General features: G+C 38.4%; 1 protein-coding gene across 1 annotated transcript; it reads left to right on the top strand.

Moving 5' to 3' along the window:
- The first annotated feature begins 13,793 nt into the window (after positions 1-13,793).
- On the top strand, positions 13,794-17,187 carry mrps16 (mitochondrial ribosomal protein S16). The gene is made up of 4 exons (XM_042497510.2): positions 13,794-13,951; positions 14,189-14,219; positions 15,676-15,939; positions 16,752-17,187. The coding sequence occupies exons 2-4, from the start codon at positions 14,207-14,209 to the stop codon at positions 16,886-16,888; spliced, it is 414 nt and encodes a 137-aa protein (XP_042353444.2). The 5' UTR covers positions 13,794-13,951; positions 14,189-14,206; the 3' UTR covers positions 16,889-17,187.
- The last annotated feature ends 9,843 nt before the right edge of the window (positions 17,188-27,030 follow it).

Raw genomic sequence — 27,030 nt, forward strand, 5'->3', positions numbered from 1 at the left:
CTAAATCAAGAGAACAGGAAGCAATTGCATGGCCTTGAGACACATTTCGTTCCCTCATTTTCAGAAATAGAAAATATGTTTCACAAATCTTAATTTGTAGGAGATGCAAAAGCTGAGAATCAGTCGTTGAGCATTACATATTACGTTTCCCTTAACTGCTGAATCAGATGCTAACTTCAGCTTCGTTTACTTGCCGAAGGTGCTCGGCACGCTTTGGGGAAAAGCTGGTTTGTTGTGCAGCTCCTGCAGCGAAAACGAGGGAATTCATCAAAATGAAGGAATGAATAGCCCCAAATAAGGGAATGAATTAACCAAAACGAGGTAATGAATTAATCAAAATGAGTTAACGAAAAGTATCTCGAGGCCACACAATAGCATCTTGTGTGCTCAATTTAGTAAACAGTAACCTCGATTTTTTTTTTTTTTTCCATGAGACCACCTGGGTCTGAGAATAAAGCAGTTTAACAGAAATAATCTGTTAATCTGTGTTCATCTTGTCACAGAGGGGCTGCTAACTATAGTGGCCGAAATACTGAAAACCTTTATCTCTTATTACTGCTTTGATTGATCTTTAGTTGGTCACAAGGAGACACGGTTTAATTTTGAGATATCTGAAGTCAAAAAGCCTGGGAACTTCTGTTTTAGAGCACAAGACATCCCACAACAACCTTACTCTTTCTTACATCACTGTGCAGTCTATTCACACACAACGTGTGGTAGGGGAGCGGGAAAACAACATATGTTATGTTGACATCTGAGTCTGGCGTCTGAGTAATGAGTCATGGAGACATCTATAACTCAGGCGGTGATCAAACACAGCCAAAGGCCACTTAAAGAGGGCAGCTCTCTCTGGATTTCCGAGGAGATCAGAGGTATCAGAGGGAGGAGAAAGTGGAAATGGAAAATACCAACTGATAATAAAACTGTGGTAAAAATGAGAAGACAAATTACCCATATCAAAGCTGGGGAAAATAGGGATTGTTGCTTACTTGTTGCAACAGCATCAGCAGGCCGAACGCTCTGGAAAGAAGCAATGTGTGCAGGTGACATCACATAAGCAGGCAGACTCAGCTGGATGGATGCAGGTGGGTGCAGGGGTGGCAGCAGCGGGCTGGAGGTTGACATTCTGTCACTGCTCATTATAGTGTGAATTCAGTGTATCGTCAATAGCACCGTCACTTGGCACAAGCAGCACAAACTAGTGATGTGACACTGGAGATCAAGGTCTGGAGGAAAGAGTTTGATCACTAAGGAACAGGTGGTAGACAACAGAGACGGTGAACAATGCGCTGCACAAAGACAGACAATCTAAAGTCTTCAAATGAGAGCGATCGCACAGTTTCAAGCAACAGAGAACAAATAAGGAGAAAATACAAGGCACATGACTAAGCCATGAAGATGGCTGTTGTCTCCTGAGCGTCTCAGGAGGTGCAACAGCTCTCCTTTATCCTCCTTAAACAATAACGTTAAGAAACCTGTTGTCTGTGAGGCTCTTATCACCCCACAGCAGAGCTCACCTGTCCGCTCCTGTTTAACACAACAGAAAACCAATAAAGCACCTCTTTCTGTTTCACAAAATTTTTCACTTCAACACCAGTTTGTTTATGCAAGGATGGCGTTGGTCGTGAGAGTTTAAGGCGATTCCTGCTACTCTGAGTTGTGCATAAACAAGGTAACATATCATAGCCAACCGCTGATCTCGTGTCTTTGATGATTCGCCTCAAACCGGCGCAAATGCATTGAGATAATGCAACATTTTAAATGGTGTATAACTTGTCATGGCCGCCTACGATGTCCCTGAGATAAGGCAGCTTTTGGTTTAGTGTCAGTTTTCTAAGAGAGGGGCATCATTACAGTTACACAAGGAGTAATTCCAGTGTTGCTACTGGGTGATCAATAAACAGGTTGTACTGACACCTAAATGTGAAAGATCACAGATGAAGATGATTTCCCTGCAGCGTGCATGAACATGACTGAGACTAAATCAGCGAACGAGTATTTTGGAAGAATTTGTCCCCAATGATTTTTGTCACTTTGCTCAAAATCCCTTCAAAGGTTTGACTAAAAAACAACCAGAAGGCTTTTTCCATTAATTGGAACATGGTTTTTATTGGTCAAATTAAAGCAAAATCTACTTTTAAGTCTAGTTTAAGTGTAGGAGCCATGAATTAATTTAGAAAGAGTGCATTTTTGTAAGATTAACAAGATTTGGGATGGTTTATATTTTGGTATTGTTATATGTTGTTTTTTTTAGTGTTTTGGGATATTATCATTATTAGTTTCATGATTACGGTTATTGGGAGAGTTGGGTCATGGAGATGGTCGTTGTCTAGTTTTCACCTGCGTCTGGTTTATAGCAGAGAGGGTGAATGGGTTGCCGTATTTTTTGTTGACCACACTTTCTTTTGATTGCTGTGATAATTTTGATCATAAGTTTGTCCAAGTTACAATAAGATGATTCCCTTTCATTAATACATGTATTTAACATATTTTTGGATCTCTACGAATACTTTTATTTTGATGTGTCCCACAATAGACCAGGCCCAGCCTCAGCCTCTTGTTTGTTTCCTGCAGTCGCTACATTAAGCATGGCTGCATTACCATCCCCCTGTATGCAGTCAGAAGCAGAAACAGATTATTTACAAAGTAAAAAAAATTACAGTTGTAAAGCCTCCTTTTAATGCTGCAACAAAACTGGACACTGAGAGTACACTGAAACCCTTAGAGAGTTTGTCTGTAAAGGAATACTGTGGGTTGCTGGCATCATTTCATTACAGTGGCCAGTGTTACAATCCATTTTACACGACCAAGAATGCTCTGTGTGTGTGTAGCACTTGTGTGAGTGTGCGTCTGTGTGTGTGTGGCATGTGATAGGACCAAAATGCTTGGGTATCACGCTCTGATGTGCATGCCAAATCCACTTGTCCTCTCACACAACCTACTAGTGTGGCTCTGCCGTTTCAGCTCTGCCAGCTGAGGTCTGGGGAGAGCGGCAGCACAGGAAGCAGGTCACGACCTCTTATAGCAGAAATCACAATGTGATGTGCTGACTGAGTTTGACCAAATATTACCTTTAACTGGCTGTAGTTACCCTGTCTGCTCTCATTGTTTCATAATCGTAATTATTAAAAAAAAGAGTGTCTCTCAATGAATTATGTTAGTATTAGCACTCTTATAGGTTCACAGTTTTTAAACCAGATCCTGTAATAACTGAACGACTGTTGCTCACTGATGAAGGCAGCTGAAATGTATTTAACTCCCCTATGCAGAACACAGAAATAGAATTAAATGCCCTGCGTGCAGGATTTAGGGGGTATACTGGCAGAAATGGTATATTCACATTCACAATAATTTGTTCATTAGTTCATAATCACCTGAAACTAAGAATTGCTATGTTTTTTTTCCTAAGAATGAGCCGTTTATATCCACACACAGAGCTGGTCCTCTTCCACAGAGCCTGATATGTTGTTCTACAGTAGCTCAAAACCAGCCTGTTCTCATTCTCAGGGCGTCATATACCGCCACTTTTTCATGTCCCCCTGCATGCACAGAAGGCAGCCTGTAGTGTCTTTATGAGTCGCACCAGGTTTTCACCAAATCCAAAGTAAACCTGTCCAGGGCAATACTTGACTTTGAGAGAAATTGACATGGTAAAAAAAATCACGAAAGCCTGTGTAGTCAGGGGAGGGACAGGAGGTGGATGGGTCAAGCAAAATTGGATTTAAATCCAGGACACCGCAGTAACATTAAATAATTTACGTACAGTCGCCTCACACTAACATCACTTCTGTTTTGTATTCATGTGACATGATTTATTGTAACCCAAAACTTGATCTGTTTACTAAACCTCACCATGACTCTTTTGCAACATTAACAATGTGTTACAATGTGTTTCAGCTGTGCGACATATGTGTCACCATGAGTTTGGCACAATTTGTTGGTATTTGGCGACCTGCTATGAGAACAGATTGCCCAGAACGGACAAACCAAACATTAGCTCCTGATAAGGCCAATTGTGTTTTTTGCATTTTCGTCATAACCCCAGCGAAATGACTTGTTTCACTAGCTGAATATGATCCATTCAGTCTGATAACACTTTGAAAGTCTGGAAGAGCTGCACAATAAAATAATTTTCATCGCCACTCCATGGCACTACAGTGCTTCATATTTTATCAACTGATCACATGATTTGTTTGTAATTCTGAACCTGCAATGTAACATGAGCTGTCAAATAACTGTAGTGATGTAAAAAGTGCTATCTGTAATGCAGCTGAACTATGCAGTAGTACAAAATGGAAATACTTAATTCTAGGGATGCATGATAATATCAGCACATCATTGGTATCAGCAGATATTGGCTTAAAAAAAATATCGCAATAAGCCAACATGCTGATTGCCAAGATTTCTATCAATATCACAAACTGATCATTTTTATTGACAAAATGAACATGTACAAAAAAATCTACCCTTAGCTGCAATATGTTTCTTAAGCATTGTATTTTATGTCTTCATCTGCAGTTGCCATCATGATAAGAGTATGCATAATATGATGTTAATTCCACTACAGAAGAGACTTGATGATCAAAAAATTAGGTAGCAAAAAAAAAAAAAGCCATGTCATGTCAGCATATCAGATATCTGCAACCCCCCAATGCAATGTTAACAGTGAAAAGAAAGAAAATGTGTACAGAACAGATCGACATAGAAATATCACAGTATAGACCATCTGTGTGACAAAATGATACTAAAAGGAAGATGGAGGGAGATTCACACCAACAACAATAACAACAACAACAGTAACAGCTATAACAATACCAACATATTTATGGCTACTAATAATAAGTAACAGTGGGTATCAAGCAGGACCATGGCAGCAAGTGTAAACCCAATCCATGAAACCTGCAAAAACAAAAAAGCCACCAATGGACTGTGACATTAGTCTTTTAACCATTGTCACATTGAAATATTGTTTCCTATCATTTAATAATTCTACATGGCACAACTTCCCTAATAACATTAGATATAGACCCCTCCTATGTAGCACACATTATTATCAGACGAGGTGTATTTGATCTGTAAGTATAACTGTGGTCACAAATATTTTTTTCTTATTAGACAAAATGGATTAATCCCCCCACAGCTTCCTGTTAGCTGTGCTGAAGAAGATATAAAGTCATTAACACCTAAGTGTAGTTTACAACCCTTTAATTGATTTGATCATGACTACCTTGTGAGAATTCTATTTTTGAAATTTTATCCTCTTTTTAAGACTGACAAGATAACCGTGTTAGACTGTGTTGAATCCTGCATCTACGTGATGTTAGAATTACAGGAAAAATTAGTTTTCAGTTGGGAAAATTCATTTGAACTCCACCTCAAATCAAAAACAACAAACAAACATTTTGGTACACAAGTTGCCATCAAATACGCAGAAACATGATGGATCAAAGTAGCAGCGGAAGTTCCCTAAACTTTTCTCTGCCCTACAGCAACTCAGATTGACACACAACATAAAATGATCTGTCACAGTTGCTGTTAGTCGCTGTCCACACAGAGTGAACTAGATCACTTATAAAAGTTGTTTATTAGCATCAGTCATTACTATTTATTATAAGTTTTTTGCATTAGTCAGGTAAAGCGTTATTTTAGTAGTTTTAGGGGATGTACTGGTGCAGGGGATGGTCAAGGGCAATATCATTTTGTATCATAAATATTAAAATGCTCCGAGTAATAAAATACAACACATCTTCTTCGCAGCATCCATGTTATTGCCACATTATGGCTTAAAGGTCATGATCATGACAAAGTTGGAAGTGTGACTTTCCAACTCAGGAAATGGGATCATCCATGAGCACATGAATGCAGCATAAGCCCAACAAGAGTTTGTGAGTTTCTCAGAGCTAAAGCTGTTGAAAAGGTTGTATTGTACAAGATGTAAATGATGGAAAACCATACCCAATAAATACAGCATATACATATTATTTGTGTATGTTTGAAAATGGAGCAACAGTTTGCTTTGGTAGATTAACCGTTCATAGAAAATGACTATAAAAGCTTTTTAACAGCTACTTCAAATCAGGGAAATTAGGAGGAGAGAGCTGGTCTAATGAAATATGTCGTGTATCACCCACAACATTTAATACTTTGTCGACCGAGGCAAGCAACCTCATGCCTCTCAATTCCAAAGAACACAGGACACGTTCGCTTTAATCAGTGGCTGCAAGACTAGAAAAATCTAAGGAAAAAAAGTAACAGAAAAAGAAAAAGTCTCTTTGTTAATGAAGATAAAAGTAATGCCTCCATTTTGCATGCTATCACAATTAGTCTCACCAAAACCATCTGAAAGATCCTTCCAGAGAAGGAAGATCACTTGACCCCCCATCTGTGACTGAATCCTGTCTTTTCATTAGGTGCTCAGCGCAACCATAACGTCTATCTCTGCTCAAGCTGGACACGGATGCCTAAAAAAGCACGGGGCATCACAAAGAGCTCACAGACTAGAAGTCACACGGCGCCTGTGATTGAAAAGATCCATTATTCTGACGAACTGAACTGAAGAATCTTATGCAAATGCTCTTTCTTTCAAAAAAATTAACTTAAGAAAACAAACTTTGGTAGTCATTTACTATAAATGAACAGTTGTACTAATAGTCTTAAATCTTTTTAATTTAGGGCAGAAACGGTGGTCTAAAGTAAGAAGTATAGAATGGCTAAAGCTGTTCAAGCTGTTGGTATGATTCAGTGGCTAACACGAGGACTCTGGTTTCATCCTTGGTGTTTTTTGTGGTATATTTCCATGTTCCATAGTCAAGAAATTACTCCTATTTCAGGTCAGAGAAAATTCTCAAGGGCTCCTGTGTCCTTGTAAGCCTGCTCATGATGGGAATTTACCATTTTCCTGCTCCATTAAGTTTTTGCGTGCACTTCCAGTGTGCATGTGGGGACACTCAAATTGGGTCACTGAACATTTCCAAGGCATGCAAGTGAACTGGGTAGTCCACATTGCTCAAACTGTATCTACACGGTATTTTTAACATAAGTCCTGTTCAAGTTGTTGTCTTTCCTTTTATGTTTATGCCTCTTCTTCGTCTTTCAAAGTTAAACGAAACATACCAAACAACACACCGACATCGCGTCAGACACTGCCCTCCTCAACCCACAACAAAAGGGTTAGATACACAAGATGAGACACCATGAAGAGACGTTTAAAAAGAGAGACGTTTGACAGATGATTCGATTTTTTTTTCAAACAATTACCATCAATATAGGAAACATGTCAGTCTTAAAGAGGGCATTATAATACCTCTCCATATTCCTAATAAATAAGGTTCTAGATTCAATGGAGGACTGAACCAATACTTTGACGTTTTGAGAGGGTTCAATGAGAAGAGAAATGAGAAGACTCTGAATCATAGATACGCTTTAAATGTTATGAGATGGGTCAAACAAACTCCAGACTTTCAACTGGGAGAGTGCTGTACAGAATCACATACTGTGACAATATGTGTAGCATACTATGCTAGTGACTTACATCAGATTGCCTGTGTGTCTGTGGCAGCAGCAGACGAGTGGGAGGGGTCTCACTCTGATATCCAATGTTTTTTGAGGGTCTGTGAATGCAGCGCAGCAGGCCGAGATCTTTTAATCTCCTTCGCAGCTGAACGGTGATTGATTGATCTGTTGATACGTTCACAGCTGATCAGAATGATGGATGACAGAAGATGTTTTTTTCTTTCATTTTTGTAAGTGAAAGAGAGTTTTAGGCCCAGCAGAATGAACGGTTTAGTTTCACGTTTAATGTGCTTGACATTCTGCTGCTCCTCTCTGCCACTACTGCGCTATAAATAATCCAACGGTGTATATATTAATATAATTAACAGTCCAGCGCCATTCATTGAGACTATGGCAGAAGAAATTAGACTATGGCGGTCTGTATTAAAACAGAAACACTGATCACGTTACATATGTCAAGTTTGTCATGTGACTTTACATTATGTTGGCAACAGATGAAGTTATTTTAAGCCCAACCATAATGTTTTTTTTCTAAACTTAACCACATACTTTTGTTATCTAAAGCTAAGGAAGTAGCAGAAAGAGAAAAACTGAAGTTTATTTTGAAAAGACACAATGCATTTAACAATCATAAATTGACACACTGTCCCTGAGTGTCCAAAATTGATGCAGGAAGAGTACAAGAGCATCATAATTTTTGGTGTACGCCGGCAGACAGCCAGACGGCATCTGTCAAGTGCGGCCAAAACACACACAGGCTGCGCATGAAAAGCGTCAGGACAGCCCCAGGTTGAAACTCTGCTCGTAACAACGTAGTATATCGGGCACAAGGATGCTTATAGGATGCCCGGAGAGGTGGTGGATGGGTCCCACAAGAAACATGCGAGAGTCTGGTCTTCACTTCCCGTGTGAATGTGATGTTTTTTTTTCTTCATCTTTCCATGTGCCTCCTTTCCCTATACTGACCATCCATGACCTTATTGCACAATCCTAACCATTTTGCCAGTATGTGCATTTGTTGACGTTCTGGCGTTGGTTGCCATTTGCTGTTGTTGCCTAAACGTAAGCACATACAGCGATATCCCATCATGGGCATTTGTTGACATCATGGTGGTATTGTGGTACATAAATATCAGACGCAGAGGGAGACCTTACTAGTAATATTTAAACAAGGAAATCTGCTGACAAAGCTGCAACGTGATGAGTTGGGATGAGAACGTGGTAAGGCAGGTCATGCCTTCGCTTTTCTAAGAAACGCAAATTTGCTTCCAGGAAGTTACTGCACTCAGCCAAGAAATGGTGCAGCACTTTACACCCACAAAACAATGAAATGCCTGTTTTGTTTTAAATTTGTTTTTAAGTAGATAATGTACAAACAAGATATATGACATTTATTGGTGAGCTTAAAAGGTGCTGGTCAGAGGATTCTCTAATCTTCAGATAGAGTCAGCTAGCTAGCTGTTCCCCCATTTTCAGTCTTTGTGCCAGTCTTTGTGTGTCTTGTTATAAATAACATGCAGATATAAAAGTGGTATAAATCTTATTTCTTGTTCCTCCAAAAAGGGAACGTCTTTCCCAAAATGTCAACACACCCTTTATTCCTGTAAGTAAGATTTTTCTACTAATTATGTCAGAAAATGTGGACTTCAAACTAAAACACAACTCAGGATTTAATTTATTCAGCCTCTGGGGTGTGAAACACCATTGATAAATGGTAAATCTGTAAATGGACAAATAGTAGCTTACACAAGTCTGACCGGAGCTCTGCATTAGTCAACATTTCCACTTTTTTCTAATTATTTAAACACATATTTCAAAAACTCAAGAGGCCCCCTTCTCAAGAGTGTGTGGGGAAAAAAATAATATATATATATATATATATATAAATATATATATATATATATATATATATATATATATATATATATATATATATATATATATATATATATATATATATATATATATATATATATGTATGTATACCTGCCTAAAGCTGGAAGTGATCCAAAATTTGGGGAAAAATGTACTAGAGTAAAATACAGAAAGTCGTTTGGGACCATATAATAAACCCATGACTACAAAATTATTTTAAATTTCAGCTTGCAGAGGTAATAAGTGCTGTTTCTAAGTAAACATTGTAGGATCAATCCAGTGTTTAGAGAATTTATGGCATTTTCCACATAGTTACATTTAACATCTTTGTCCACAATGTCTAGAGCAGCCATCTTCGTTTAAAGCAGACTCCTCTTGCTTTATCCTCGTAAAATATCTGGTCATCTGAGCGTCTCTAACTGAGCTGTCACAGATGATTAGAGGAGGAACAACTCGTCTTGGTATCCCAAAGAGCATGGGGTCCTCACGAGAGAGTGAGCCACAACTAGAATCAATGTCACCGTTCAGATAATCACGCATTGCCGATTCACCATGTAAGATGAATTTTGTTTGCTGCCTAACTGTGTAAAGCCTCTATTCATTTTCAGATTTTTCCACAGGAAAAAACGTGGTCAACTGAATAATGACGCCTTCCTCTTGAAATTGCAGCCACGGCTGTTGAAAAGCAAGTGTTTTGTGCTGTGTCGTTTTTCTGATCTCCTATAATTATTTCTGTGACAAAAATTTGAAATATTTAGAAACTGACATCCCCAAAATCCTGTTATTTTTTTCAGTTCAAAGCATGTGCGAGTGTTTGGATTGTGTGATACAAAAAATCAGTTAGATCAGTTTTAAATACTGGATGCTGTTGAGATGTCCTCATGTTGGCATTTTGTTTTTAGTATTTGTCATGTTTCCTTTGAAATATGGTAAAATAATTTGCAATAACATGTCCGTCACAACAGTATGTATTAATAGTTAATAATTATGTAAGGCAGACCACATTACAAAACAAATTGTAATGTATAAAGTGCCAACCATTTGTTTATTTACAATAAATTTACTCAAATGCAAGTTTAATCAATAAAATTAAATTTTATATTTATTATTTTATTATATATTTATAAATTTTATAAATATTTTGTATGTAATACCTTTTTTATCTGTTTGTAAGTCATAACTGGCTTTATATATGAGGAGTCACGCAGGGACAGAAAGATATTTTCAGAATTACAAACAAGGGCCCATCTCTTTTGTGTGTCTTCAGTGACCTCTTCTCGCAGAAAACCATGTGTTTGTCACACACACACAGAAAAACAAGCTTTACACAACAGGAGTGTGAAATCACCATGTTCCAAGACTGGGGGGGTAGCTGGGCTCCCAGTGGGCAGAAATCTTTGTGCACTCGGACGACATCAGGCAAAGCAATGACCCCTGCATTCACAAACGCTCTCAGGAAATCAGTGTTTCATCTCTGCTGGGGTCAACAGTGGAAACTGATTTAAAACTCAGTGCGTTGCTGATGTAAGATGCACAACACACATAGAATAGAAATTACAGGGAGAACGTTAAACAGTATCTGTTTGACAGCACAGTTGTAACCAGAGAGCGATAATCTCAAGAAGATCATAAAATTTATGAAGTCAAAAATAACAACTTGTTTATGTCATTTCTAACATGCTGATGATCTTTGTACCAACTTAATATAATTTACTGGAACAAAAAAAAATATTACGCATGCATTTGAAGAACATTTGAAGACATTTACATAATCACACATTTTAGGCATTTAGTGACTTTCATAGCTAATGCTTTTAACCACTGAGACTGACAATGAGTGCAACAGTAAAGGCACTGAAAATAGAGGTGAAATTCAAATTTTCAGTGCTTTCACTGAAAAATAAATACACAAGTGCGGTGATTTTGCATTACTTTAGCATTCCCATTGTGCACTACCTTTTACACTTCTATTCTGCTTGACAGAATCAGAATTACCTTTACTAGAGTGCTCCAGTGATAAAGTTTTTCTGTAGGCCAACGTGGAAGTTAGTGTTACCCTGCTTTCCTCGTCAAAAAGGCTACGGGATTTTTCCATTGGATTTTGCATTACTGAAGAAAATAAGCTCTGTGGCAAACATTTATGATACTTGCACACTTTGTTCAGCAAGATTATCTTCACAAACTGACACCACTTTTAAGACTTTTGAAGCCTAAATGCAATCGCCAGAAGTAAAGAACAAACAGTCGGCTATAAATGAACTACACAATGGTCATGTGAATTAGTCGCCACCACGACAGGCTGTAAAGCTGTGTTTGGCGTGACGACTGTCTGCAGTCTCATTTAGCCACTTGTTAGCAACTGCCTTTTTTAAGACACATAAAAGCTTAAAAGTTCTCTAATGGGGTTGTTCTGAATGTCCGTATGTTATTTCAAAGAGCAAAATGTGAAAGACTCTTAAGCTTAGCCAATGACCTTATGTCAGGCTTCTTACAAAAAAGCCAACACAAAAAACCCACTGACTTCAAGACAGGGGAACCAGGAGTTCTTAAATGTATTTCAAACTCATTTCTGTGTTTTAGGATTCATTCCTGGGGCATTCTCTAAGCGCACATACAAGGACTTTGACCCAATATTTTGTTGCACTAATGAACATACATAGACATACAGCTAAACAGAGTAGATGTACAGCTTAAAACAAGAGGAACAAAACTGAACGATATTTAAATGTCTGTTGTATAATACTGTACATTTTACTCTACTACATCTATCTGACAGCTATTGTGACTGTGTTTTGACACACAGAGCATAAGATATGTTTACAAAATATGCTGTCAAACATTATCCAATAAAGCTCCAGTTCAACTACCTAAAAGATTCAAATGCTTCCTGCTAGACTATACCACTAGTAATGATAATAATAATAATAATAAATAATAATAATAATAATAATAATAATAATAATAATAACGATAATAATAATAATAATAACATTTAATGCAGTGGCAATACTATATAGCAATAAGCTATAGGTATAAGATGAGCTTTTAACACTTAGGGCTACTTTTAGCTGATAATGCCTATAAGATATGATAAGATGATTCTTTGTTAGTCCCACAGCAAATTCGCAGTGTTACAGCAGCAAAGAAGATTCAATAACTACGAGTATCAGCATGATATAATAAGTAAACAGTAAAAGCAAAATGTAAGAAGTAGACAGGCTGAACGGTTGAATTTCCATGAGTGCACATGAGGAAAAGCTAAATGTTGAAATGGAGCTGCTAAAAAATAGTCTGCTACTTGTGTGGGCAGTGGTATAGCTAAATACAGGACTTTTACTTGCATTGTATTTTATTATTTTACAGTGTGTTATTACTTCTTTTCAGTGGTGGATAATAAGGAAGTATATTTACTTAAGTTCTGTTCATAAGCAACATTTTTGAGCATCTGTACTTTTCTTGGCTATCATTTTTGTGGAATTTACTCCACATTTGAAAAATAAATATAGTACTTTTGTCTCCACTACATTTTCTCTTTGTTACTCGTTACTTTTGCTTTGAAGTCAGCGGATGATTTTTCTGCGTGGTGTTCGTTTGTTCCCGTACCTCGCACATGTGCTACTCAGATTGGGCAGCTCATCAGTACAGACAGGTGGAGAGGAGAGGTCAAGCTGTTTCACATTTCTGGAAATGCCGTGTAATAGATGTTGAATCAATGCCTGTACTGTCGACAAAGCAGTATGTTTTTTGTCCATATTACAGCTGATAGTTGTTCAGATTCTTCTGTGAGTCATATTGTTGCTAATGTTTGTTTCAATTTTAAATTCTATATCTTTTCGGATTAAATAAAAAAGAAAAAGTTTAATTAATTTATGCAGACAAATTATGACTTGTTTACTTGCTTCTACAATCAAGTCAGTGCATTCAATGTTTTTTTTTTATAGGTGTGCTTTTTAATGTGCTTTCAAAAAATACATAAGTATTTTAAAAGCTAGTAATACTTGTATTGGACAAATATTTGATCAGGAGTACCTATACTTTGTAGTAAACAGAGTTGTATACTTTGTTTCTCACTGCTTTTTTTTACTTAATAATCTAGGTACTTCAACTGCTTCTGGCCTAAAGCGTTTTCAGGCCTGCATTATAAATCCACAATTAGAAAAACAACAACAAAAAAAACCTTGAATGTTGTGTCCCTGTGTGAAGGCATATTTTTTTTCTAATTTGAGGGACAAGAATGTCATACATTTTTAGCAGTGTAAAGCGGTGTCGGAAAATATTTTTAGAGTAAAACATACATGTTGTGACCTACAACACAAACTTTCACAGCAGCCCTCAGTTTGCTGCGGTGCATCGGAGAGCAATGCAACAGCGCCATCTAACGTCACTATGATGCAATGACGCTGAAGCCGCTGCGTCACTTCCTGTTTAAACATGGCCCCGCACTGAATGTCACATTACTTCTCCTGCTGTGAAAACATACAGCTATTAACGTTAAATAAATCACCTGTCCAACGAATAATCAGGAGGCGACAGCTGGGAGGATTTACATCATTTAACGTCAAAGGTATTTCACTCGTTTCTAAATCACACAGTCTTTAAACAGGAGATACTCCTCACTATTAAAGTTAGCCGTTAGCAACAGCTAACCTTGCTAAAGCCTAGTGTTTCCTTTTAATGAAATGTTGAGGGTGATCGGATATGTATGAGATGTTTAACAGTGTGAAACTCGCCGCTGGCGTTGTCTAGAAGGAAAGTTACTTATGCTCATTTTGTTTTAAACGTGACGTTTTGTTTGTTGCAGGATAATCCAGCCAGCACCATGGTGCATTTATGTGAGTACACAGTGTAAACAGACACACCTTGATTATTATGTTACGTTACTGTATATTATATTATATCACTGTTATTACTTTCTTAGCAGGGAACAGAACCAGCTTCCCATTATTCCGATTTACTGCAGGAGTATTGTAGATTAAAAAAAAAAAAGAATTTTCAAATGATTGCAAGGCTACAACTAATCATTTTCCTTCATTACTGACTGATCAGTGAATGAATAGCATAATCTATGAAATGACATAAAAAGAGAAAAATGCTCTCACAACTAAATAGACCTCAGGGTCCCATCTTTAAATGTATTGTTTTATCCAAAATCTGTTCAAAACACAAAGATATGCAATTAAAATAAAATAAAAAATCTTAAGATGAGTAAATCCTCTTACTCATCTTAAGACATGGGGGCGGGGGGGATTTCTTTTCTGATGTACAAGCTATATTTTGTTGCCTTTTTAAAATGCACTCGGGTGCCTTAATTATGAATTTTGATATTAAAAACATTATTAGTTGTTAGTCAATAGTATTTAGTAGAAACAACTGATACATTAGGTACATCTAACTATAGTGAACTTATATATATAAAAATTTATTTATTTTTTTTACCACAGGCATAAACTGAGTGTGCTTCAGATAAAAAAGCTAAAACAACAGACAAAGATCAAACATACATGATAAATCAGGGTAATAATAACAGTACCAGCTCAAAGAGAAGTTTTACCAATTAACCACACAATATAAATTTAACTAAAGCTGCAAAAAAAAAGAAGTTTTTAGTCATCCTCAAAAAGCAGACACTGTCATGACAGACCGCAGTGAATGTGGTACAGAATTAATGAGTAAGTGATGGATAACAGCAGTCCTGCAAATGGTTTGTGTTTGAAAGAGAAGCTTAATTAATTCTACTGTCATTATATTAGAGGCACATTTGTATTTCAGTATACGGAGAGATGTTTCTTACATTTTGTCCAACACATTCACATCATTAGGCCTAGACTTAATAAAAGAACCTCTCTGAAACAGTGTAAACAAAAACTGACCATTATAATGGCAGCATTTACACCACATTAGTTGTAGTTAGGGTCATGTAATAAACTAATAACTGAGTGTATGTGTTGCACCTTTATAGCACAAATGTCATCCAAAGCAACAGGCACAATAAAAGAGTAATACATAAAATACAGATAAACATTTAACAAAAGCTCTCCTCCTTCCACCTTGCTTAAAAAAAAGTAATTTTGATTGAGGCAGCATGGAATCCAAAATGTAGAAATTCTAGCTTTTTTTAAGTAAGATGTGATAGTAGTGTACACAGGTGTCATGATATATAATATGCTTTTCAGTTAACGACTTAAACCGGGTCGTTAAGGCCCCTAAGGTTTGTTTAAGGTAAAAGTTGAAAGAAACTAATCTTTATTTCCTATTTAACAATGTTTACTGTGCATTTTTTTTCTTCAGCATCACTGCTAAAGAAGTACCACGGGGGTTACGTTGTCATCCGATTGGCTCTTGCGGGCCACAAACAAACAAACAGACCCTTTTATCGCATTGTGGCTGCTCACAACAAAAGGGCAAGAGATGGTAAATATTTGGAGCAGCTGGGTACCTACGACCCCCTCCCAAACATCCACAACGAGAAACTTGTCAGCTTCAACTTCGACCGAATCAAGTACTGGATCGGTTGCGGTGCACACCCTACGAAGCCAGTGGCCAAACTTCTAGGTGTGTATTCAGTCCATGAGCATGTTCATTTAAGGTGGATCAACATTGCACAATTTAATTGTCTGCCTGTCCAGAGTTGCACTGCTCATAGTGATTTGTTTAATCAAGGAGTCCTATCAAAAGTTTTTATGACCACCCTCACCTTTTTTGCAGTAGTCATCTACAGATACACTTATCTGTGTTTGCTATTATTTGAAATTGGGTTTTCTATGTTATCTGTGACCATAAATGATGACCTCTGGCCAGTAATATTTGTTCACTGAGCCTTCACGCACCTCATCTGTGCCCTCTGGCTTAAGGATTGTACAGATACAAATTACATGCCTTTTATGGGCACAACAAGCATCTGATGTACAACCTGGATTACAAGACAGTTGGGACACTGTGTAAAACATACGTCAAAACAAAATGCAATGATTTGCAAATCCTCTTTGACACACAGTGGGTAAATTAAGTATTAAACATGTATTAAACATATTTCCAATCCAGCTATTCATATGAAATTCAGACTGGACATGTGTATTACCACAATAAAATTACACTGATAAAGACTTCATAACATTTCAATCTGTGAAAATCCATAAAATTAAAATGCAGAACGACACAGTTTACTCATGGTATTTAAGTTGCCAGCGCTCGTTTCACCTCAGTGTAAGAGTCATTTGCATTTTGTGGTCAATTCATATTATCTTAAAATTATGATGTTTTAGCTTCGAAGGATTTGTCAAAAGTTGGCCGTGTTTTTGCAAAAGTTCGTTGGAAAAGCTTGTAGTGAAAGATAGATTCTTACCCTCTCCCCTCTCTTTCTGCAGGGTTGGCAGGATTTTTCCCTCTGCACCCGATGACAGTAACAGAGGCAGAACGTCAACAAGCCCAAAGAGAGCTGATGGCAACGGCAGCAGGAACAGAAGATGGTCTGCAGGAGGGACAGAAGGAGGATGAAGTGTGAGAATCAGAGGCGAGGGACTGTGTTGGATTGTCGAGTACAAAAGGATGTCACAGTTACATGAGGAGAACTGATCGATTTGTTTCCTACTTGTTGGGTGGACTGCTCGTATAGCAACATTAGATATGGCATATTGTAGTTGTTGTTGCTTTAGCAACAGCTGTGGACAAGACATAATAAAACTCATTCTCAATCAAAGTCAGTAGCTACAGGTTATGTTTATGCGAGTGGAGTGCCAAAACAGGCAGCTGTTTGTAATTACTGATTTATTTCACGTAAATAAAGTATTTCAATTTATCGAATTTTGTTGAGTCTAAGTGGCAGATTTTTTCTATCATCCTATCAACCTTTACAGACAATTAATTAGTTTTATTTACTTTAAACCTGACGTGAACTTTGCAATCCATTCTCCTTTCTTTGTCTGTATTCTTTCTTTTTTGGCCTGCATATATTTGAATGTGCACACGTGAATCAATAGCATACGTCAGTAATGTCAAACACAAGGAAAGAAAGAAATCAGAAGTGGGTGAGATTACTGATATGATTATTGGCAAGCTGTTTCATCCACTTTTGGCTTACGGGCAAAATCTCCACCCTTATACTGAACTGCTTGTCATGGAAACCTTTGTAAACTGAAAATTGTTCACCCACTGATGTTACGTAAAGTTCAGTGATATTTTTGGAATCATGATGCAGTTACTTTGCATAGGATGCTTTACTGTTGCATAGGAAACAGCCTAATGAAGTCAATATTTATGGAGCAAATTCAGGTACCATCTGTAATGCTCTAAGCTCTAATTTGTATTGCTCACAACCAAAATGGACAATAAATCATACAGTCAGTGATCAGTTTCAGAATGGACCTGACTGACCTAATTACATTAGAAAAAAGCAACGGTAATATCACATTGATCTCTCTAAAACATAATCACAATATACTTAATTGTGTGGTTAACAAGCTCAAGCAGCAAATACCTCCATCCTCAAAATTACTTACATGCACTTAATGTGCATGTTGTATTTTCTTAAACACTGCAGTGAAAGCACACACTCATTGTTTTGGCTCTTTCCACAAAAAGCTCCTGGATTAGCTTTTGAGATCATTAACAGTGATGGCCAAAGAAATGGTTCTGCAGATCATTTAATTAAGTACCAAATAAACTGAACCATTTTTCCTCACTATATATAAACTGATGTCTGGCGTGATTGTCACCTGCTTATTATTACATGCTTGTTGGTGACTTGCACAGGTCCATATTTCAAACCACAAGTGTGGCTTGAGTCAATCAGGTATTGACAAAAGAAAATTATTTGTGCCAAGATACACTTGACAACACCCAGGTGACATTTGAAAGTCCAGCAGAAACAAACGACACTTAAAATAGTTCTGCTGTGATACTGTTTCATTTCCTGAAGGACAGCAGAATTAAAGTTTAATATGTTGCCCCTCTGAGCATTCCCAAATACAACTGTAATTACAAAGCAGCAGGGTAATGATGAACAATTATGGTCATATGTAAGTAAATATGAACTGATTTATGTATTTTAAACATATGATAGAATAGGATGCGTATTAAAAAAATAATAAATAATGTTAGCTCATAAAATTATTGTAATTTTATCACGACATAATGTTGTGGACAGGAAATATATTTTTTTCTTTTTGTTGTTGCGTGACATTTCAGAAATGATTTCCTAATAGGCAAACAGAGGTGTGGAGAGCTTTACCCAAATTTTTGTCAGCTTCGACATCAAGGAAATGTGTTTAACCTCGTCACAGCTCATTTATTCGTGGTGCTATTGAGATTGTTTATTCATCTAGGTGGGATCTTATTTGACAGTCTATTTATAGCTGGATTATTCTATTCAAATGACCACATTGTCAATATGTGGTTCAGTGTAACATTCCTTAAGTTAAGTTATGTGACCTCCATCATGTTCAGCTGACTGCCACAGCATGTAAATACTGGATTGAAATGAATGCCAACAACAAAGCAAATAAAATAGTTTGTAATAATTTGCAGTTGGATTTACAGGATGGAAAATTTTATCTGACACAAGACCTGTGACAAATGCACAGAATATCAACTCCACTGATGAATAAAATACAGTTGGAGTTTTAGTATTAAACCTAGGCTACCTTGATGCTGTAAGAAACTGAACATACTGTATGTACTGTTTATCAATAATGATGTGCATAACTCAACACAAAACAAATGGCTTGAAGGAGTAAGTACCTCTGGCCATAATGCATTTTAATTTTTTTAACCAAATAATTCATTTTATTATTATTTTACTATTAGTAAGCATTTTGGTTTATACATTGTACTTCTGACCATTAGCCTGCACTTAGTGAATGAAAAATTCTTAAAATGCATGGCATGTGTATAATATCACTGGTAAATGATAATGGCTAATGATGTAAGTATTTTCTTATTAGAATGACCTACTGAAACACCACCTCTCCAAATCATGATTTGTCCTTCTCTGCTTTAACGTCACTGTGATTTGGACCTTTGTAAACAACCATTTAAAGGGTGTGAGTGTACTTTCAGGGAAATTCACAAATCACTGAAGTGCAATGCCACAAAAAAAAGTTTGCCTAGGGAGGGCACTGCATCAGTACTAACCTCAGTTTACCAGTTGATCACTGAAGACACATAGAGCAGGTTTGATAGTGATAGACAAATGTTGACATGGCATACAACCGCCAACAGGATCAAACTTAACTGCCAATTTACAGACATTTATTTGAGGAGATTATTGGTTGCTTACTGCAAGACTGAAAGTTACAGAACTTATTTATTCTGCTACATGTTTATGGAGTTAAAGACATTGTAGCATTTTAACGATTTTACCTTTAAATATTTCGGATGATTACCTGAATGCACTGGAAAATGAAAAGGTGGAATTATTTGGGATCCTGCAACTGGAAGAGGCTTTCCACCGTTCTAATAATTCTCACTTTTGTGGTCATCTTGCTTGTAGCAGTTTGTGTGTACTTTACACAAAACAGAGGTAAGTCTGTGATTTCTCAAATTCTTGTGCAAAACAGCTGAGCCTATACTTTCATCGGTTACTATTTTGGATGTAACATTCTTCACACTGATTTTACAGTATATATATTGACATTAAATTTTGATATCATCAATTTTTGTCCTGATAATTCTCACACAATACCGAAGCGTTACCTGAACTCAATACAGTCATATTTGACATGTTATTCTCAAGCGTACCTTATTTTGGTAAGTCATTTGTTAGTAATTTGAATTTGTAAGTCACCTGATGTTAGGGCTGGGTGATATGGAAAAAGTCTTTTCACGATCATTTTCCATATCAGTTGATATCGATATATGTCACGATGTACATCAAATCACTATTTCTGTCAAGCTTAAAGGTTCCAGTTTACTTCTAAGTGAGATATGAAGCAATACATTTCACATAAAGGAAAACGATACTGACTGTAGATTACCTGGCATATTCAGTTAATAATTGAGGAAACTTAATCATGTAAGACTACAAACATTACAAGGCCATTAGATATTTGCCAAAGATAAGTAAAATATAGCCTATTCAAGGTTGGAGGAAGGGATTTTCATTGAATGTGACCTTGGTTAATATATCAAAGTCTAGAAGCCAGCCTCTGCACTACTAATGAACTCTGAAAAAGAACCTTGATGTAACAAGATAATATGTAAACTGATAAACTATGAATTTGGGCAACGTTAAAACATTGAAAAGACAAAGAAGTTTTTAATGTCATGTTAACTGCCGTAATTTAGCTGGTGATGCAAGTTCCTGTGATGCGCACAAATGAAGACATTTATCATGCACAAATATTGTCTTCTTTAACAGGAGTTCAAAATGCAAAACAAGATCAACCTGACGAAACACATAGGAAGTCACAGAAAGAAGATGACCACAAAGGAAATAATCTATCAAATGTAGATGTCTCAACAAATGAATTGCCAGAGCTGTTGCAAATTAGTCCTGTATTAAACAACACAGACCGACAATACATGACTCAACCAAAAGAAGTGCAGCAATTCATGATTAACGGCACGTCTACTGGACTTCGAACCAACAGCACAACTGTAACTACCACAAAATCAGTTGGTCCAGATTCTCAAAATATTTCTTTATCTCATACAACAAAATCAGTTACAACAAAAAGACATGGACCATCACTCATTGGTGATGAATCAACAACTTTCAATTCTATCACAAACACAATGGATACATCAAGAACATCAACAAAAATCCCACCAGTGACAATCCATTTCACTAAAACATATCCTGGCCAAACAAACAAAACAGTACAAACAACTACGACCAAAATTAAACTTCCATCAACTGACGACAACACATCCACAACAAAGTCTTCCTCCGTGGAGCCTCAATCAGTTATGACAGCTACAAGGACACAAATAACAAAATCAGCACTGCTAACCTCAACACTTACCATGAATGGAGAAACAGAAACTAACAACAGTGATGGTTCCACATCAACAAAAAATACCCTAACAGGAAATCAGGGTTTACCCAGTTCACCCTCAAAAATGTCTCCAATTACCACAGACTTCCCTGAAACATCTCATGTCCAAAAGACTGGAACAACATTTCAAAGTACCAAGAGAACTAAATTCCCATTAACTAAGAACACAGAATCTATAACAATGTCATCTTCAACAACACAGGAACAATTGACATCTGTGAAAAGAACATTATCCACAACAGCAACTGAATTAACAACCTTAACACTCACCACAAATGGAAAAACAGGAAAAGCCTCAACACTGACAACAAATGGAGAAACTAGAACTACCAACACCAATCACTCCACAACAACACTCAACTCTACCCCAAATACAGAGGTCTCATCAAGTTCACCATCCATGTTGCCTCCAACAACTACTCACTTCACTCAAACATCTGTTGAACACAAAAGTGAGACAACACCAACAAGAACCAGCACAACTCAGCTCCCATCAGCAAGCAAGGAAACATCAACAATGATGTCCTCATCGATAGAGCCAAAGTCCACATCTGCTACCACAATGACATCGACATCAGTTGAATTCACAGCATCAGCCTCAACACTAACAACAAAAGGAGAAATAAGAACTACCAACACCAGTCATTCCACAACAACACTCAACTCTACCCCAAATACAGAGATCTCATCACTGCCACCATCCACATTGCCTCCAACAACACCAACAAGAACCAGCACAACTCAGCTCCCATTGACAAGCCAGGAGACATCAACAATAATGTCCTCAGCAGCAGAGCCAAAGTCCACATCTGCTACTACAATGACGTCAATTCAATTCACAGCCACAGCCTCAGCCTCAACACTAACAACAAAAGGAGAAACAAGTACTACCAACACCAGTCATTCCACAACAATACTCAACAGTACACCAAATACAGAGGTCTCATCAAGTTCACCATCCACGTTGCCTCCAACAACTACTCACTTCACTCAAACATCTGTTGAACACAAAAGTGAGACAACACCAACAAGAACCAGCACAACTCAGCTCCTATTGACAAGCCAGGAAACATCAACAATGATGTCCTCAGCAAAAGAGCCAAAGTCCACATCTGCTACCACAATGACATCGACATCAGTTGAATTCACAGCATCAGCCTCAACACTAACAACAAAAGGAGAAACAAGTACTACCAACACCAGTCATTCCACAACAATACTCAACAGTACACCAAATACAGAGGTCTCATCAAGTTTACCATCCACGTTGCCTCCAACAACTACTCACTTCACTCAAACATCTGTTGAACACAAATTTGAGACAACACCAACAAGAACCAGCACAACTCAGCTCCCATCAGCAAGCAAGGAAACATCAACAATGATGTCCTCAGCAGCAGAGCCAAAGTCCACATCTGCTACTACAATGACGTCAATTGAATTCACAGCCTCAGCCTCAACACTAACAACAAAAGGAGAAACAAGAACCACCAACACCAATCATTCCACAGCAACACTCAACTCTACCCCAAATACAGAGATCTCATCACTGCCACCATCCACATTGCCTCCAACAACACCAACAAGAACCAGCACAACTCAGCTCCCATTGACAAGCCAGGAGACATCAACAATAATGTCCTCAGCAGCAGAGCCAAAGTCCACATCTGCTACTACAATGACGTCAATTCAATTCACAGCCACAGCCTCAGCCTCAACACTAACAACAAAAGGAGAAACAAGTACTACCAACACCAGTCATTCCACAACAATACTCAACAGTACACCAAATACAGAGGTCTTATCAAGTTCACCATCCACGTTGCCTCCAACAACTACTCACTTCACTCAAACATCTGTTGAACACAAAAGTGAGACAACACCAACAAGAACCAGCACAACTCAGCTCCTATTGACAAGCCAGGAAACATCAACAATGATGTCCTCAGCAAAAGAGCCAAAGTCCACATCTGCTGCTACAACGACTTCAACATTAATTGAATTCACGGCGTCAGCCACAACACTAACAACAAATGGAGAAACAAGAACTACCAACACCAATCATTCCACAACACTCAACTCTACCCCAAATACAGAGATCTCATCACTGCCACCATCCACATTGCCTCCAACAACACCAGCAAGAACCAGCACAACTCAGCTCCCATTGACAAGCCAGGAAACATCAACAATGATGTCCTCAGCAGCAGAGCCAAAGTCCACATCTGCTACTACAATGACATCAATTCAATTCACAGCCTCAGCCTCAGCCTCAACACTAACAACAAAAGGAGAAACAAGTACTACCAACACCAGTCATTCCACAACAATACTCAACAGTACACCAAATACAGAGGTCTCATCAAGTTTACCATCCACGTTGCCTCCAACAACTACTCACTTCACTCAAACATCTGTTGAACACAAAAGTGAGACAACACCAACAAGAACCAGCACAACTCAGCTCCTATTGACAAGCCAGGAAACATCAACAATGATGTCCTCAGCAAAAGAGCCAAAGTCCACATCTGCTGCTACAACGACTTCAACATTAATTGAATTCACGGCGTCAGCCACAACACTAACAACAAATGGAGAAACAAGAACTACCAACACCAATCATTCCACAACACTCAACTCTACCCCAAATACAGAGATCTCATCACTGCCACCATCCACATTGCCTCCAACAACACCAGCAAGAACCAGCACAACTCAGCTCCCATTGACAAGCCAGGAAACATCAACAATGATGTCCTCAGCAGCAGAGCCAAAGTCCACATCTGCTACTACAATGACATCAATTCAATTCACAGCCTCAGCCTCAACACTAACAACAAAAGGAGAAACAAGTACTACCAACACCAGTCATTCCACAACAATACTCAACAGTACACCAAATACAGAGGTCTCATCAAGTTTACCATCCACGTTGCCTCAAACAACTACTCACTTCACTCAAACATCTGCTGAACACAAAAGTGAGACAACACCAACAAGAACCAGCACAACTCAGCTCCCATCAGCAAGCAAGGAAACATCAACAATGATGTCCTCAGCAGCAGAACCAAAGTCCACATCTGCTACTACAATGACGTCAAGTCAATTCACAGCCTCAGCCTCGACGCTAACAACAAAAGAAGAAACAAGTACTACCAACAGCAATCATTCCACAACAATACTCAACAGTACACCAAATACAGAGGTCTCATCAAGTTCACCATCCACGTTGCCTCCAACAACTACTCACTTCACTCAAACATCTGTTGAACACAAAAGTGAGACAACACCAACAAGAACCAGCACAACTCAGCTCCCATCAGCAAGCAAGGAAACATCAACAATGATGTCCTCATCGATAGAGCCAAAGTCCACATCTGCTACCACAATGACATCGACATCAGTTGAATTCACAGCATCAGCCTCAACACTAACAACAAAAGGAGAAATAAGAACTACCAACACCAGTCATTCCACAACAACACTCAACTCTACCCCAAATACAGAGATCTCATCACTGCCACCATCCACATTGCCTCCAACAACACCAACAAGAACCAGCACAACTCAGCTCCCATTGACAAGCCAGGAGACATCAACAATGATGTCCTCAGCAGCAGAGCCAAAGTCCACATCTGCTACTACAATGACATCAATTCAATTCACAGCCTCAGCCTCAGCCTCAACACGAACAACAAAAGGAGAAACAAGTACTACCAACACCAGTCATTCCACAACAATACTCAACAGTACACCAAATACAGAGGTCTCATCAAGTTCACCATCCACGTTGCCTCCAACAACTACTCACTTCACTCAAACTTCTGTTGAACACAAATTTGAGACAACACCAACAAGAACCAGCACAACTCAGCTCCCATCAGCAAGCAAGGAAACATCAACAATGATGTCCTCAGCAGCAGAGCCAAAGTCCACATCTGCTACTACAATGACGTCAATTCAATTCACAGCCTCAGCCTCAACACTAACAACAAAAGGAGAAACAAGAACTACCAACACCAATCATTCCACAACAATACTCAACAGTACACCAAATACAGAGGTCTTATCAAGTTCACCATCCACGTTGCCTCCAACAACTACTCACTTCACTCAAACATCTGTTGAACACAAAAGTGAGACAACACCAACAAGAACCAGCACAACTCAGCTCCTATTGACAAGCCAGGAAACATCAACAATGATGTCCTCAGCAAAAGAGCCAAAGTCCACATCTGCTGCTACAACGACTTCAACATCAATTGAATTCACGGCGTCAGCCACAACACTAACAACAAATGGAGAAACAAGAACTACCAACACCAATCATTCCACAACACTCAACTCTACCCCAAATACAGAGATCTCATCACTGCCACCATCCACATTGCCTCCAACAACACCAGCAAGAACCAGCACAACTCAGCTCCCATTGACAAGCCAGGAAACATCAACAATGATGTCCTCAGCAGCAGAGCCAAAGTCCACATCTGCTACTACAATGACATCAATTCAATTCACAGCCTCAGCCTCAGCCTCAACACTAACAACAAAAGGAGAAACAAGTACTACCAACACCAGTCATTCCACAACAATACTCAACAGTACACCAAATACAGAGGTGTCATCAAGTTCACCATCCACGTTGCCTCCAACAACTACTCACTTCACTCAAACATCTGTTGAACACAAAAGTGAGACAACACCAACAAGAACCAGCACAACTCAGCTCCCATCAGCAAGCAAGGAAACATCAACAATGATGTCCTCATCGATAGAGCCAAAGTCCACATCTGCTACCACAATGACATCGACATCAGTTGAATTCACAGCATCAGCCTCAACACTAACAACAAAAGGAGAAATAAGAACTACCAACACCAGTCATTCCACAACAACACTCAACTCTACCCCAAATACAGAGATCTCATCACTGCCACCATCCACATTGCCTCCAACAACACCAACAAGAACCAGCACAACTCAGCTCCCATTGACAAGCCAGGAGACATCAACAATGATGTCCTCAGCAGCAGAGCCAAAGTCCACATCTGCTACTACAATGACATCAATTCAATTCACAGCCTCAGCCTCAGCCTCAACACGAACAACAAAAGGAGAAACAAGTACTACCAACACCAGTCATTCCACAACAATACTCAACAGTACACCAAATACAGAGGTCTCATCAAGTTCACCATCCACGTTGCCTCCAACAACTACTCACTTCACTCAAACATCTGCTGAACACAAAAGTGAGACAACACCAACAAGAACCAGCACAACTCAGCTCCCATTGACAAGCCAGGAAACATCAACAATGATGTCCTCAGCAGCAGAGCCAAAGTCCACATCTGCTACTACAATGACGTCAATTCAATTCACAGCCTCAGCCTCAGCCTCAACACTAACAACAAAAGGGGAAACAAGTACTACCAACACCAGTCATTCCACAACAATACTCAACAGTACACCAAATACAGAGGTCTCATCAAGTTCACCATCCACGTTGCCTCCAACAACTACTCACTTCACTCAAACTTCTGTTGAACACAAATTTGAGACAACACCAACAAGAACCAGCACAACTCAGCTCCCATCAGCAAGCAAGGAAACATCAACAATGATGTCCTCAGCAGCAGAGCCAAAG

The sequence above is a fragment of the Plectropomus leopardus genome, chromosome 2, assembly GCF_026936395.1.
Source record: "Plectropomus leopardus strain MGB_pleo_1.0 chromosome 2, ASM2693639v1, whole genome shotgun sequence".
In the NCBI taxonomy this organism is placed as follows: Eukaryota; Metazoa; Chordata; class Actinopteri; order Perciformes; family Serranidae; genus Plectropomus; species Plectropomus leopardus.

Coding starts and splice junctions, on each gene's coding strand:
- mrps16 (XM_042497510.2), top strand. Junction 15,940..16,751: donor GCCAGTGGCCAAACTTCTAG/GTGTGTATTCAG, acceptor CTCTTTCTGCAG/GGTTGGCAGGATTTTTCCCT.